The 16432-nt window shown below is 30.4% G+C and overlaps 1 protein-coding gene across 4 annotated transcripts in view; it reads right to left on the minus strand.

Annotated features, from left to right (window-relative positions):
- LOC145266480 (uncharacterized) overlaps positions 1 to 16432 on the minus strand; it is a 788679-nt gene that overhangs the window by 400244 nt on the left and 372003 nt on the right. For all 4 annotated transcript variants that reach the window (XM_080122199.1, XM_080122198.1, XM_080122196.1 and 1 more), the window contains exon 6: positions 13289 to 13427. In XM_080122199.1, coding sequence (XP_079978325.1) covers positions 13289 to 13427 — 139 coding nt within the window. The remainder of the gene's footprint in view (positions 1 to 13288; positions 13428 to 16432) is intronic.

The following is a 16432-nucleotide window of genomic DNA, read 5'->3' on the forward strand; positions in this document are numbered from 1 at the left end:
ACTATAAAATAATAGTGGTCATTAAAGAAGAGAAAGTAAATAAAAAGGGAAAATAGGGCTGACTATTAAATAATGGTCGGCATTAAAGAAGAGAAAATAATAAAAATGGAAATATAGGGCTTACTATGAAATAATGGTGATCATTAAAGAAGAGAAAATAATAAAAAAGGGGAAATAGGGCTGACTATGAAATAATGGTTGTAATTAAAGAAGAGAAAATATTAAAAAAGGGAAAAATAGGGCAGACTATAAAATAATAGTGGTCATTAAAGAAGAGAAAGTAATAAAAAAGGGAAAATAGGGCTGACTATGAAATAATGGTGGTCATTAAAGAAGAGAAAATAATAAAAAAGGGAAATATAGGGCTGACTATGAAATAATGGTGGTCATTAAAGAAGAGAAAATACTAAAAAAGGGAAAATAGGTCTGACTATGAAATAATGGTGGTCATTAAAGAAGAGAAAATAATAAAAAAGGGAAATATAGGGCTGACTATGAAATAATGGTGGTCATTAAAGAAGAGAAAATAATAAAAAAGGGAAAACAGGGCTGACAATGAAATAATGGTGGTCATTAAAGAAAAGAAAATACTAAAAAAGGGAAAATAGGGCTGACTATGAAATAATGGTTGTCATTAAAGAAGAGAAAATAATAAAAAAGGGAAAAATAGGGCAGACTATAACATAAAAGTGGTCATTAAAGAAGAGAAAGTAAATAAAAAGGGAAAATAGGGCTGACTATTAAATAATGGTTGTCATTAAAGAAGAGAAAATAATAAAAATGGAAATATAGGGCTCACTATGAAATAATGGTGGTCATTAAAGAAGAGAAAATAATAAAAAAGGGAAAACAGGGCTGACAATGAAATAATGGTGGTCATTAAAGAAAAGAAAATACTAAAAAAGGGAAAATAGGGCTGACTATGAAACAGTGGTTGTCATTAAAGAAGAGAAAACATTCAAAAAGGGAAAAATAGGGCAGACTATAAAATAATAGTGGCCATTAAAGAAGAGAAAGTAAATAAAAAGGGAAAATAGGGCTGACTATGAAACAATGGTTGTCATTGAAAAGAGAAAACATTCAAAAAGGGAAAAATAGGGCAGACTATAAAATAATGGTGGTCATTAAAGAAGAGAAAATAATAAAAAAGGGAAAATAGGGCTGACTATGAAATAATGGTTGTCATTAAAGAAGAGAAAACATTCAAAAAGGGAAAAATAGGGCAGACTATAAAATAATGGTGGTCATTAAAGAAGAGAAAATAATAAAAAAGGGAAAATAGGGCTGACTATGAAATAATGGTGGTCATTAAAGAAGAGAAAATAATAAAAAAGGGAAATATAGGGCTGACTATGAAATAATGATGGTAATTAAAGAAGAGAAAATAATAAAAAAGGGAAAGTAGGGCTGACTATGAAATAATGGTGGTCATTAAAGAAGAGAAAATAATAAAAAAGGGAAAATAGGGCTTACTATGAAATAATGGTTGTCATTAAAGAAGAGAAAATATTAAAAAATGGAAAAATAGGGCTGACTATAAAATAATAGTGGTCATTAAAGAAGAGAAAGTAAATAAAAAGGGAAAATAGGGCTGACTATTAAATAATGGTCGGCATTAAAGAAGAGAAAATAATAAAAATGGAAATATAGGGCTGACTATGAAATAATGGTGGTAATTAAAGAAGAGAAAATAATAAAAAAGGGAAAGTAGGGCTGACTATGAAATAATGGTTGTCATTAAAGAAGAGAAAATATTAAAAAATGGAAAAATAGGGCTGACTATAAAATAATAGTGGTCATTAAAGAAGAGAAAGTAAATAAAAAGGGAAAATAGGGCTGACTATGAAATAATGGTGGTCATTAAAGAAGAGAAAATAATAAAAAAGGGAAATAATGGGCTGACTATGAAATAATGGTGGTTATTAAAGATGAGAAAATAATAAAAAAGGGAAAATAGGGCTTACTATGAAATAATGGTGGTCATTAAGAAGAGAAAATAATAAAAAAGGAAAACAGGGCTGACTATGAAATAATGGTTGTCATTAAAGAAGTGAAAATAATAAAAAAGGGAAATATAGTGCTGACTATGAAATAATGGTTGTCATTAAAGAAGGGAAAATATTAAAAAAGGGACAAATAGGGCTGACTATGAAATAATGGTTGTCATTAAAGAAGAGAAAATAATAAAAAAGGGAAAATAGGGCTGACTATGAAATAATGGTTGTCATTAAAGAAGAGAAAATAATAAAACAGGGAAAACAGGGCTGACAATAAAATAATGGTGGTCATTAAAGAAAAGAAAATACTAAAAAAGGGAAAATAGGGCTGACTATGAAATAATGGTGGTCATTAAAGAAGAGAAAATAATAAAAAAGGGAAAAATAGGGCAGACTATAAAATAATAGTGGTCATTAAAGAAGAGAAAGTAAATAAAAAGGGAAAATAGGGCTGACTATTAAATAATGGTCGGCATTAAAGAAGAGAAAATAATAAAAATGGAAATATAGGGCTTACTATGAAATAATGGTGATCATTAAAGAAGAGAAAATAATAAAAAAGGGGAAATAGGGCTGACTATGAAATAATGGTTGTAATTAAAGAAGAGAAAATATTAAAAAAGGGAAAAATAGGGCAGACTATAAAATAATAGTGGTCATTAAAGAAGAGAAAGTAATAAAAAAGGGAAAATAGGGCTGACTATGAAATAATGGTGGTCATTAAAGAAGAGAAAATAATAAAAAAGGGAAATATAGGGCTGACTATGAAATAATGGTGGTCATTAAAGAAGAGAAAATACTAAAAAAGGGAAAATAGGTCTGACTATGAAATAATGGTGGTCATTAAAGAAGAGAAAATAATAAAAAAGGGAAATATAGGGCTGACTATGAAATAATGGTGGTCATTAAAGAAGAGAAAATAATAAAAAAGGGAAAACAGGGCTGACAATGAAATAATGGTGGTCATTAAAGAAAAGAAAATACTAAAAAAGGGAAAATAGGGCTGACTATGAAATAATGGTTGTCATTAAAGAAGAGAAAATAATAAAAAAGGGAAAAATAGGGCAGACTATAACATAAAAGTGGTCATTAAAGAAGAGAAAGTAAATAAAAAGGGAAAATAGGGCTGACTATTAAATAATGGTTGTCATTAAAGAAGAGAAAATAATAAAAATGGAAATATAGGGCTCACTATGAAATAATGGTGGTCATTAAAGAAGAGAAAATAATAAAAAAGGGAAAACAGGGCTGACAATGAAATAATGGTGGTCATTAAAGAAAAGAAAATACTAAAAAAGGGAAAATAGGGCTGACTATGAAACAGTGGTTGTCATTAAAGAAGAGAAAACATTCAAAAAGGGAAAAATAGGGCAGACTATAAAATAATAGTGGCCATTAAAGAAGAGAAAGTAAATAAAAAGGGAAAATAGGGCTGACTATGAAACAATGGTTGTCATTAAAAAGAGAAAACATTCAAAAAGGGAAAAATAGGGCAGACTATAAAATAATGGTGGTCATTAAAGAAGAGAAAATAATAAAAAAGGGAAAATAGGGCTGACTATGAAATAATGGTTGTCATTAAAGAAGAGAAAACATTCAAAAAGGGAAAAATAGGGCAGACTATAAAATAATGGTGGTCATTAAAGAAGAGAAAATAATAAAAAAGGGAAAATAGGGCTGACTATGAAATAATGGTGGTCATTAAAGAAGAGAAAATAATAAAAAAGGGAAATATAGGGCTGACTATGAAATAATGATGGTAATTAAAGAAGAGAAAATAATAAAAAAGGGAAAGTAGGGCTGACTATGAAATAATGGTGGTCATTAAAGAAGAGAAAATAATAAAAAAGGGAAAATAGGGCTTACTATGAAATAATGGTTGTCATTAAAGAAGAGAAAATATTAAAAAATGGAAAAATAGGGCTGACTATAAAATAATAGTGGTCATTAAAGAAGAGAAAGTAAATAAAAAGGGAAAATAGGGCTGACTATTAAATAATGGTCGGCATTAAAGAAGAGAAAATAATAAAAATGGAAATATAGGGCTGACTATGAAATAATGGTGGTCATTAAAGAAGAGAAAATAATAAAACAGGGAAAATAGGGCTGACTATGAAATAATGGTTGTCATTAAAGAAGAGAAAATAATAAAAAAGGGAAAACAGGGCTGACTATGAAATAATGGTGGTTATTAAAAAGAGAAAATAATAAAAAAGGGAAAAAAGGGCTGACTATTAAATAATGGTGGTCATTAAAGAAGAGAAAATAATAAAAAAAGGAAAAAAAGGGCTGACTATGAACTAATGGTGGTTATTAAAGAAGAGAAAATAATAAAAAAGGGAAAAATAGGGCTGACTATTAAATAATATTGGTCATTAAACAAGAGAAAATAATAAAAAAAGGGAAAAATAGGGCTGACTATGAAATAATGGTGGTCATTAAAGAAGAGAAAGTAATAAAAAAGGGAAAATAGGGCTGACTATGAAATAATGGTGGTCATTAAAGAAGAGAAAATAATATAAAAGGGAAATAAAGGGCTGACTATGAAATAATGGTGGTCATTAAAGAAGAGAAAATAATAAAAAAGGGAAAATAGGGCTGACTATGAAATAATGGTGGTCATTAAAAAGAGAAAATAATAAAAAAGGGAAATAAAGGGCTGACTATGAAATAATGGTGGTCATTAAAGAAGAGAAAATAATAAAAAAGGGAAAACAGGGCTGACTATGAAATAATGGTGGTGATTAAACAGAGAAAATAACAAAAAAGGGAAAATAGGGCTGACTATTAAATAATGGTGGTCATTAAAGAAGAGAAAATAATAAAAAAGGGAAATAAAGGGCTGACTATGAAATAATGGTGGTTATTAAAGAAGAGAAAATAATAAAAAAGGGAAAAATAGAGCTGACTATGAAATAATGGTGGTCATTAAAGAAGAGAAGATAATAAACAAGGGAAAATAGGGCTGACTATGAAACAATGGTGGTTATATAAAAGAGAAAATAATAAAAAAGGGAAAAATAGGGCTGACTATGAAATAATGGTGGGCATTAAAGAAGAGAAAATAATAAAAAAGGAAAAAAAGGGCTGACTATGAAATAATGGTGGTCATTAAAGAAGAGAAAATAATAAAAAAGGGAAAACAGGGCTGACTATGAAATAATGGTGGTCATATAAAAGAGAAAATAATAAAAAAGGGAAAATAGGTCTGACTATGAAATAATGGTGGTCATTAAAGAAGAGAAAATAATAAAAAAGGGAAAAAAATGGCTGACTATGAAATAATGGTGGTTATTAAAGATGAGAAAATAATAAAAAAGGGAAAATAGGGCTTACTATGAAATAATGGTGGTCATTAAGAAGAGAATATAATAAAAAACGAAAACAGGGCTGACTATGAAATAATGGTTGTCATTAAAGAAGAGAAAATAATAAAAAAGGGAAAAAAAGGGCTGACTATGAAATAATGGTGGTTATTAAAGATGAGAAAATAATAAAAAAGGGAAAATAGGGCTGACTATGAAATAATGGTGGTCATTAAAGAAGAGAAAATAATAAAAAAGGGAAATATAGGGCTGACTATGAAATAATGGTGGTCATTAAAGAAGAGAAAATACTAAAAAAGGGAAAATAGGTCTGACTATGAAATAATGGTGGTCATTAAAGAAGAGAAAATAATAAAAAAGGGAAATATAGGGCTGACTATGAAATAATGGTGGTCATTAAAGAAGAGAAAATAATAAAAAAGGGAAAACAGGGCTGACAATGAAATAATGGTGGTCATTAAAGAAAAGAAAATACTAAAAAAGGGAAAATAGGGCTGACTATGAAATAATGGTTGTCATTAAAGAAGAGAAAATAATAAAAAAGGGAAAAATAGGGCAGACTATAACATAATAGTGGTCATTAAAGAAGAGAAAGTAAATAAAAAGGGAAAATAGGGCTGACTATTAAATAATGGTTGTCATTAAAGAAGAGAAAATAATAAAAATGGAAATATATGGCTCACTATGAAATAATGGTGGTCATTAAAGAAGAGAAAATAATAAAAAAGGGAAAACAGGGCTGACAATGAAATAATGGTGGTCATTAAAGAAAAGAAAATACTAAAAAAGGGAAAATAGGGCTGACTATGAAACAGTGGTTGTCATTAAAGAAGAGAAAACATTCAAAAAGGGAAAAATAGGGCAGACTATAAAATAATAGTGGCCATTAAAGAAGAGAAAGTAAATAAAAAGGGAAAATAGGGCTGACTATGAAACAATGGTTGTCATTAAAAAGAGAAAACATTCAAAAAGGGAAAAATAGGGCAGACTATAAAATAATGGTGGTCATTAAAGAAGAGAAAATAATAAAAAAGGGAAAATAGGGCTGACTATGAAATAATGGTTGTCATTAAAGAAGAGAAAACATTCAAAAAGGGAAAAATAGGGCAGACTATAAAATAATGGTGGTCATTAAAGAAGAGAAAATAATAAAAAAGGGAAAATAGGGCTGACTATGAAATAATGGTGGTCATTAAAGAAGAGAAAATAATAAAAAAGGGAAATATAGGGCTGACTATGAAATAATGATGGTAATTAAAGAAGAGAAAATAATAAAAAAGGGAAAGTAGGGCTGACTATGAAATAATGGTGGTCATTAAAGAAGAGAAAATAATAAAAAAGGGAAAATAGGGCTTACTATGAAATAATGGTTGTCATTAAAGAAGAGAAAATATTAAAAAATGGAAAAATAGGGCTGACTATAAAATAATAGTGGTCATTAAAGAAGAGAAAGTAAATAAAAAGGGAAAATAGGGCTGACTATTAAATAATGGTCGGCATTAAAGAAGAGAAAATAATAAAAATGGAAATATAGGGCTGACTATGAAATAATGGTGGTCATTAAAGAAGAGAAAATAATAAAAAAGGGAAAATAGGGCTGACTATGAAATAATGGTTGTCATTAAAGAAGAGAAAATAATAAAAAAGGGAAAACAGGGCTGACTATGAAATAATGGTGGTTATTAAAAAGAGAAAATAATAAAAAAGGGAAAAAAGGGCAGACTATTAAATAATGGTGGTCATTAAAGAAGAGAAAATAATAAAAAAAGGAAAAAAAGGGCTGACTATGAACTAATGGTGGTTATTAAAGAAGAGAAAATAATAAAAAAGGGAAAAATAGGGCTGACTATTAAATAATATTGGTCATTAAACAAGAGAAAATAATAAAAAAAGGGAAAAATAGGGCTGACTATGAAATAATGGTGGTCATTAAAGAAGAGAAAGTAATAAAAAAGGGAAAATAGGGCTGACTATGAAATAATGGTGGTCATTAAAGAAGAGAAAATAATATAAAAGGGAAATAAAGGGCTGACTATGAAATAATGGTGGTCATTAAAGAAGAGAAAATAATAAAAAAGGGAAAATAGGGCTGACTATGAAATAATGGTGGTCATTAAAAAGAGAAAATAATAAAAAAGGGAAATAAAGGGCTGACTATGAAATAATGGTGGTCATTAAAGAAGAGAAAATAATAAAAAAGGGAAAACAGGGCTGACTATGAAATAATGGTGGTGATTAAACAGAGAAAATAACAAAAAAGGGAAAATAGGGCTGACTATGAAATAATGGTGGTCATTAAAGAAGAGAAAATAATAAAAAAGGGAAAAAAAGGGCTGACTATGAAATAATGGTGGTTATTAAAGAAGAGAAAATAATAAAAAAGGGAAAAATAGAGCTGACTATGAAATAATGGTGGTCATTAAAGAAGAGAAGATAATAAACAAGGGAAAATAGGGCTGACTATGAAACAATGGTGGTTATATAAAAGAGAAAATAATAAAAAAGGGAAAAATAGGGCTGACTATGAAATAATGGTGGGCATTAAAGAAGAGAAAATAATAAAAAAGGAAAAAAAGGGCTGACTATGAAATAATGGTGGTCATTAAAGAAGAGAAAATAATAAAAAAGGGAAAACAGGGCTGACTATGAAATAATGGTGGTCATTAAAGAAGAGAAAATAATAAAAAAGGGAAAAAAATGGCTGACTATGAAATAATGGTGGTTATTAAAGATGAGAAAATAATAAAAAAGGGAAAATAGGGCTTACTATGAAATAATGGTGGTCATTAAGAAGAGAATATAATAAAAAACGAAAACAGGGCTGACTATGAAATAATGGTTGTCATTAAAGAAGAGAAAATAATAAAAAAGGGAAAAAAAGGGCTGACTATGAAATAATGGTGGTTATTAAAGATGAGAAAATACTAAAAAAGGGAAAATAGGGCTTACTATGAAATAATGGTGGTCATTAAGAAGAGAAAATAATAAAAAAGGAAAACAGGGCTGACTATGAAATAATGGTTGTCATTAAAGAAGTGAAAATAATAAAAAAGGGAAATATAGTGCTGACTATGAAATAATGGTGGTCATTAAAGAAGGGAAAATATTAAAAAAGGGACAAATAGGGCTGACTATGAAATAATGGTTGTCATTAAAGAAGAGAAAATAATAAAAAAGGGAAAATAGGGCTGACTATGAAATAATGGTTGTCATTAAAGAAGAGAAAATAATAAAAAAGGGAAAACAGGGCTGACAATAAAATAATGGTGGTCATTAAAGAAAAGAAAATACTAAAAAAGGGAAAATAGGGCTGACTATTAAATAATGGTCGGCATTAAAGAAGAGAAAATAATAAAAATGGAAATATAGGGCTTACTATGAAAAAATGGTGGCCATTAAGAAGAGAAAATAATAAAAAAGGAAAACAGGGCTGACTATGAAATAATGGTTGTCATTAAAGAAGAGAAAATAATAAAAAAGGGAAAATTGGGCTTACTATGAAGAAATGGTGGCCATTAAGAAGAGAAAATAATAAAAAAGGAAAACAGGGCTGACTATGAAATAATGGTTGTCATTAAAGAAGTGAAAATAATAAAAAAGGGAAAAAAAGGGCTGACTATGAAATAATGGTGGTTATTAAAGATGAGAAAATAATAAAAAAGGGAAAATAGGGCTTACTATGAAATAATGGTGGCCATTAAGAAGATAAAATAATAAAAAAGGAAAACAGGGCTGACTATGAAATAATGGTTGTCATTAAAGAAGTGAAAATAATAAAAAAGGGAAATATAGTGCTGACTATGAAATAATGGTTGTCATTAAAGAAGGGAAAATATTAAAAAAGGGACAAATAGGGCTGACTATGAAATAATGGTTGTCATTAAAAAGAGAAAATAATAAAAAAGGAAAAATAGGGCTTACTATGAAAAAATGGGGTCAGTAAAGAAGAGAAAATATTAAAAAAAGGGAAAATAGGGCTGACTATGAAATAATGGTTGTCATTAAAGAAGAGAAAAAAATAAAAAAGGAAAACAGGGCTGACTATGAAATAATGGTTGTCATTAAAGAAGTGAAAATAATAAAAAAGGGAAATATAGTGCTGACTATGAAATAATGGTTGTCATTAAAGAAGGGAAAATATTAAAAAAGGGACAAATAGGGCTGACTATGAAATAATGGGGTCATTAAAGAAGAGAAAATAATAAAAAAGGGAAAATAGGGCTTACTATGAAAAAATGGTTGCCATTAAGAAGAGAAAATAATAAAAAAGGAAAACAGGGCTGACTATGAAATAATGGTTGTCATTAAAGAAGTGAAAATAATAAAAAAGGGAAATATAGTGCTGACTATGAAATAATGGTTGTCATTAAAGAAGGGAAAATATTAAAAAAGGGACAAATAGGGCTGACTATGAAATAATGGTGGTCATTAAAGAAGAGAACATAATAAAAAAGGGGAAAAAAGGGCTGACTATGAAATAATGGTGGTCATTAAAGAAGAGAAAATAATAAAAAAGGGAAAATAGGTCTTACTATGAAATAATGGTGGCCATTAAGAAGAGAAAATAATAAAAAAGGGAAAATAGGACTGACTATGAAATAATGGTTGTCATTAAAAAAGTGAAAATAATAAAAAAGGGAAATATAGTGCTGACTATGAAATAATGGTTGTCATTAAAGAAGGGAAAATATTAAAAAAGGGACAAATAGGGCTGACTATGAAATAATGGTGGTCATTAAAGAAGAGAAAATAATAAAAAAGGAAAAATAGGGCATACTATGAAATAATGGTTGTCATTAAAGAAGAGAAAATATTAAAAAAGGGAAAAATAGGGAAGAGTATAAAATAATAGTGGTCATTAAAGAAGAGAAAATAATAAAAAAGGGAAAATAGGGCTGACTATGAAATAATGGTGGTTATTAAAGAAGAGAAAATACTAAAAAAGGGAAAATAGGGCTGACTATGAAATAATGGTGGTCATTAAGGAAGAGAAAATAATAAAAAAGGTAAAAATAGGGCTGACTATGAAATAATGGTGGTCATTAAAGAAGAGAAAATAATAAAAAAGGGAAAATAGGGCTGACTATGAAATAATGGTGGTCATTAAAGAAGAGAAGATAATAAAAAAGGGAAAATAGGGCTGACTATTAAATAATGGTGGTCATTAAAGAAGAGAAAATAATAAAAAAGGGAAAAATAGGGCTGACTATGAAATAATGGTGGTCATTAAAGAAGAGAAAATAATAAAAAAGGGAAAATAGGGCTGACTATGAAATAATGGTGGTCATTAAAGAAGAGAAAATAATAAAAAAGGGAAAATAGGGCTGACTATGAAACAATTGTGGTCATTAAAGAAGAGAAAATAGTAAAAAAGGGAAAATAGGGCTTCTATGAAATAATGGTGGTCATTAAAGAAGAGAGAATAATAAAAAAGTAAGGGAAAAATAGGCACGATAGAGCAGAAAGTGAAAAAAAGTAAGAATAGCGATAGAAAAACAAATGACGGATACGGAAATATATAATAACATTATCCGAATTTAAAGAAAGTTGGATCCAAAACTTCAAATAATCATGATTAAAATATTCAAAGAATATTAAAAAATAAATATTTTTTAATCATACAAGTTCAAATTAACACTTTGTAGTATGGGGAGTGGAAAGTGAAGAATATGGCTACCTTTTAAGAACTCTCTGCCCCCTCCAAATCTAAATATATATATATATATATATATATATATATATATATATATATATATATATATATATATATATACACAAGCGGCGGTGTCCGGCATTGCCCGGGTGTTTGGGGACGTGTGTTGAGCAAAAACAAAAAGTGGTAGTAGGAAGGCAGGCTCGAACCCGTTACGCAAGGGAGGAAAAGAACGGGGAACAACGTGACGTCTTTGCTCTTACGACCACCGCCAAACCAGAAGTGATGTAGGTTTAAATTAAGGCTAGACAATCGAAAAGAGGGGATGACTTTTCGAAAATATCGGCGAAAATAGCAAGCCCTCCCTGTAGAACAGTGCCCAGTTGATGGTGAAGAAATTGATGTTTTTAGCCAATTTTTCGCTATTAATCGTTTGAAGGGTAAAGCTTCAAAACGATACTGATCCTGTGAAAAGCCGTCGCCTGTCACATACATTTATATATTGGTAGCTCAAAATTTCGACCCAAACCGATTAAAAAGCTTGTCCTATCTCTGAATACCGTTGATGTAAAATTTCAAATGTTTAGACCAAAAATTGTCTTAGTAATTTTTGTAGAGACCGCAGTATTCAAATTTTTTAAAAACTTTCACTCCTATTATGACCCATTAACTTTTATAGTTTTTGGTTCAAATCAAGTTATTAAGTTAGATCCATGTCCAAGGAATCTATATCTAAAATTTCAAGTGTTTAGACCCAAAATTGTCGGAGGAGTTTGGTAGAGTTCTCAAAGGTCAAATCGTTGAACTTTTACCCCTTAACAGCCAAATATTTCTGGCCGAAAACCGATTACAAAATTTTTCCAAAATCTCACTATCCTGTATATCAAATTTCGAGTCGGTACACTGCGTAGAGAAATGTACACAGACAGACAGACAGACAGACAGACATACACTTTCACTTTATATATATATATATATATATATATATATATATATATATATATATATATATATATATATATATATATATATAGGAACAGAGAGAACAGTGGAAAACTGTATGGAAAATAAGGGAACAACTTTGGGATTATGTTTTATATATGAACAGATTCGGAAACCTTTGTTTTTCGGATAATAGGCTATTAAGAGTTTTTTTTTTTTGTAAATATTTAACACATAAAATGTACGTAATAGTGCGTTGTTATTTATACAGGGTGACCCCCCCCCCCCCCACACACACAAAAAAACGTGATATCTCCATTATTTACTCACCGATTACCCTTATTTTACAGGACATGGCAGAATCAACGACCGTGAGTACACCAAGACCCAAGTAGGAGGTGGGTCAAAAAATACACTGTGTTAAAATTCGTTGGGCCAAAACACTAAGAAACGGGACCTAATTAGAGATGGGGCCCGTTTTTTTAGGTCACCCTGTACATATGGTATTAGTAAACACTATTCTAGAGTTACAGATTAAATAATCCAGAACTAGTATTCACATAATATACTAACAAAATTATGACAAATATGACACAAAAATATATAAAGACCGAGTGGCTTAAACAAAAGATCTAAGCGTAATGACCGGCAAAGACTTTTTGATAACTATTTATACTTTCCTATATGAATTTTCCTTTATAATGTGTGTGCTTGCGAGTATTGTCGAAATTTTAGCCGAAGAAAATGGGGGCGGGTATTGGACGGTTTAGGCAACTCGAAGTATTAAAACCCGAATTCGATGGTAAAATAAACAAAAAAACAATGAGACTATTACGCTGTGTGGGTCCTCCTCTAGTACTACTTTCTAGGTAGAATTATCTGTGAGTTGCACCAAATTGACTCGTTGCTTACAACGACAACTCGTCCGTGTAATCGTTAAAAAGTTAGTTTCCTTTTATCCTCGACAGACGGTCGCTTCAGTATACACGATCACTAACACACTGTCTAAACACAAATCGACAGTAAAATGCCATAGTAAAAAAAGAACCGTGAGTAAAATAACGTACATGAAATGAAATAAAAAACAAACCAGCGGATCGACTATAGAATGTTTTAAAAATCTCCTAGTCGATCCTATGGAAATCTTATGTCACATCCAATTCACATGTGGTGGGCAAGAAATTTGCAACTGTTGGATCGACTAACATAAAGTCATAGTGATAAAGCCAGTCGATCAAGCAGTGCCAAATTTTCCATTTTAACGAGCGTCACAAAGAATTCCATCACCTCACTGAGTTCTGGTAAGTAGTATTTAAAATTTGACAAAGAAAAACATAATAAAAATTAAGAAGAGATAAATGGTTACTTACTGTTGACAACACGTATAACTCTCCAAGGTAGCAGGAAGGCTAGAATGAATACAAACTCCTCTATCTTATATCTTGGAAGGCCTTTTACAAATATAAGATCTACAATAAAGGAGACGATCAGGATCGTGGCATCAAACACCTGAGGAAGAAAAGAAAAAAGACAAAGAAAAATGTTTGCTAGCAGAAAAAGGATGAAGGTTTACTTGAGTCTACGCATTCATAACAACCAATTTGTTTATCGCGTTTTTGTCATCGAACATTATTAAGAGCATAAAAACACACAACAGGAAAGAGTAAAATTTAGGTTACAGATATCGAAGTAGAGTGGCAGAAATTATCGCATTTACTTGCATTCCTTTCAAAACGTTTCGACTACAATGTTATAAATGTTTGCAAATTTTTTGTAGAATGGTGTTCTTGAATTGTAAACTCAGAAATTATAAAATGAAACGCCGTTGTATTGCATGGATTGTATATCTTTCCATTTGCCATGTAAAACCGTTTGCATAAACATCGAGTTTTTAGTGTCTTTTAATACGTTATTAGCTTCATTTATACTTTTATTTATGGAACGTTAACCAACTCTATGTGTTTTACATTTTTTGTAGTTTCTCTTTATCTTTACAGCACATGATTTGATTTTTTTTTAAATTTTTATTACGTATTTGCCATTTATTTTATTTTTTGTCTGCCACATATTTTATTTAAGATATACTTTTAATTACTTTATAATTTTAGTTTATTATTAAACGCTATTGTAATTTCATGTATATGTTTTCGTCCACCTCGTTTTTTCCTGTCAACTTCGTTGTTACCCATTTCTTTCTCATGGAAATGCCCCCTCCCCCTTTGTGTGCTTGTCCACTTCCTGTGCTTTTGACGAACTCTGCAGTGATGTATTAGCCGGGGACGTTTTCTTTGTTTTGAACTCAACGAACTAATCATTATATCCCGATTATAAATCACGAACAATAGAAAGAAACCTATATATATATATATATATATATATATATATATATATATATATATATATATATATATATATATATATATATATATATATCAATAAAATGTATTAACAAACAAAATCATGAAAAGTAAAAAAAAGTCTACCATAAAATTGAACATTTCCCAAATTATATTTGCATATTATCTGAACTCAAAAACACGCGGCTTTTTTTTTCTTGTAAAGTATGCATTACTTCTAGCTAAAGTTAATGCATAACCCTAAAGGTATTACTTCTTAACCAGACTTTTTCAATTTGATAAAAGTTCTATTATAGCATATTTATTATGGGGTGGAGCTGGAACGGTCGAACATCCCAGCTCGACCTAGATAAAAGCAAAAAGTATCCATGCATTAACATGGGAGGGGCGACCATCTTCAAGTACTATCCTAAGCCGTGAATGGGACAACGGATTATACTAAGTAGATATTAATAAGTCTTTCTCACTTTTTTAAATTTTATTTTATTTTTTTATTTATTTATTTTTTCAATGGAGATTAGATAATGCATGTGGATGTGTTATCGGCAGCTCCAGTAGCTCTCGCTTCTCCTTTTTTGTCCTTCAGTCCTCATTTCCAATGAATGATTTTTCTGACAAAGGGTGAAGAAAAAGCTGCTTTCCAGGTCGGTAGTACTTTGTAAAGAGTAGCCTGAGATGTCGGGAAATTTCTGTTTCTATGTCTATCCTTGTGGTCAGGTCAGTAGTAAGGGTGATGGAGGTAAACGTTTCATCTGGGCTGACGTTACCCGCCTGATAGTCAGGGACCCGAACCCTGGATTAACCACTAAGGAGGCTGTCCTATCAGCAGATGCAAAGTACCGGGGCTGCTGTATTGCCATTTGGTGAATGGATTCTGGACTATACAGTAGTTTCTGGTAGGGCCTCTCGATGCCATACTAGTGGGTAATTGTTACGGCTTTACTTTATCATGTGCTACAAAAATATTCTTGTCTTTTTCTCTCTTATTTTCCCTCTCTGTCCTGCTCCTACCAAGTCTACCGACCTGCTCCACAAACTCCAAAACCTCAACAATCATGAAAATCTCCAAAAAAAGAAACACGAATAAGCCTAGAACCCTATCCCCCAACGTAGACCCCTACTACCAGGTCTCCTTCTCCAACATCAGGGGTCTATGTTCCAACCTTCCAGAGGTTGAAACACAATTACAGGAGACGAAACCGGACATATTCTTTTTAAGTGAAACTGGCATAGGGCCAACCACTTCTCTAGACGAATTCATAATTAAAGGGCACTCCAACTCAATTACACGATAACTCTCAAATTCTCCAAACTATAGTTACTATTTCAAAGTTTTTTTTTTTCATTTGCTTTTAAAGCTTAATCTTTCACTGATTTTTTCCCCTTATTTTTCTTAATATACCGTGTGCCAACTCGCGGCAAGAAAGCATTGCAAATTACATTTTCAATTTTCTAATTTACATATTCATTCTAATTTATTCTAATTGGCATATTTATTAACAATAACGAAATATTTTCAGCCCTTTCAAAAAGTAAAGGTTCTGTTAAAAAACTGAAACAAAATGTTTGCATAATGAATAATGACACATAGAGCTACAAAGTTCAATTGTTCCTTTTTTCAAGAAACTCAATATATCATTCGGATACAAACAAAAGTACATTGTATTTATGTACTTCACAATTATAAAAAGTTTAAGACAAAAAGATTATGAACGATAGCATCGACCAACCCATGACGTTATGACGACTGTGAGCACAAAAACGTAAACAATTCATACAAATCTAAATAATAGCTATGTTTTTTTTCACCGACACGAAATATTTTTTATAATTCTTCAAATGATTCTGTTTACATGGATTCTTTTTTTTACATTTGTTTACTTTTTACGATTTTTCTTTGTTATGACTTCACAACCAGTTAAAAATATAATTATTTTTACTTTTTCTTCTTCTTGAAATCGACACATTTCTTAATTCAAAAATTCTTCAAACAAAATTAGACCCTTTCTTTTACTACGTTGTGTTTTTATTTTTCTTTACTTTTTTCGTATGTAATCCAGGTTCCTTTACGATTACTTGGCTGAGTCTATGACCAACCGTACCAAAACTGGGTATATGTAATGTAGCCAGTGGATGTATAACATTATAGATACGGGT

This window comes from Euprymna scolopes, chromosome 41 (assembly GCF_053919585.1).
Source record: "Euprymna scolopes isolate OS-2025 chromosome 41, ASM5391958v1, whole genome shotgun sequence".
NCBI lineage: Eukaryota > Metazoa > Mollusca > Cephalopoda > Sepiida > Sepiolidae > Euprymna > Euprymna scolopes.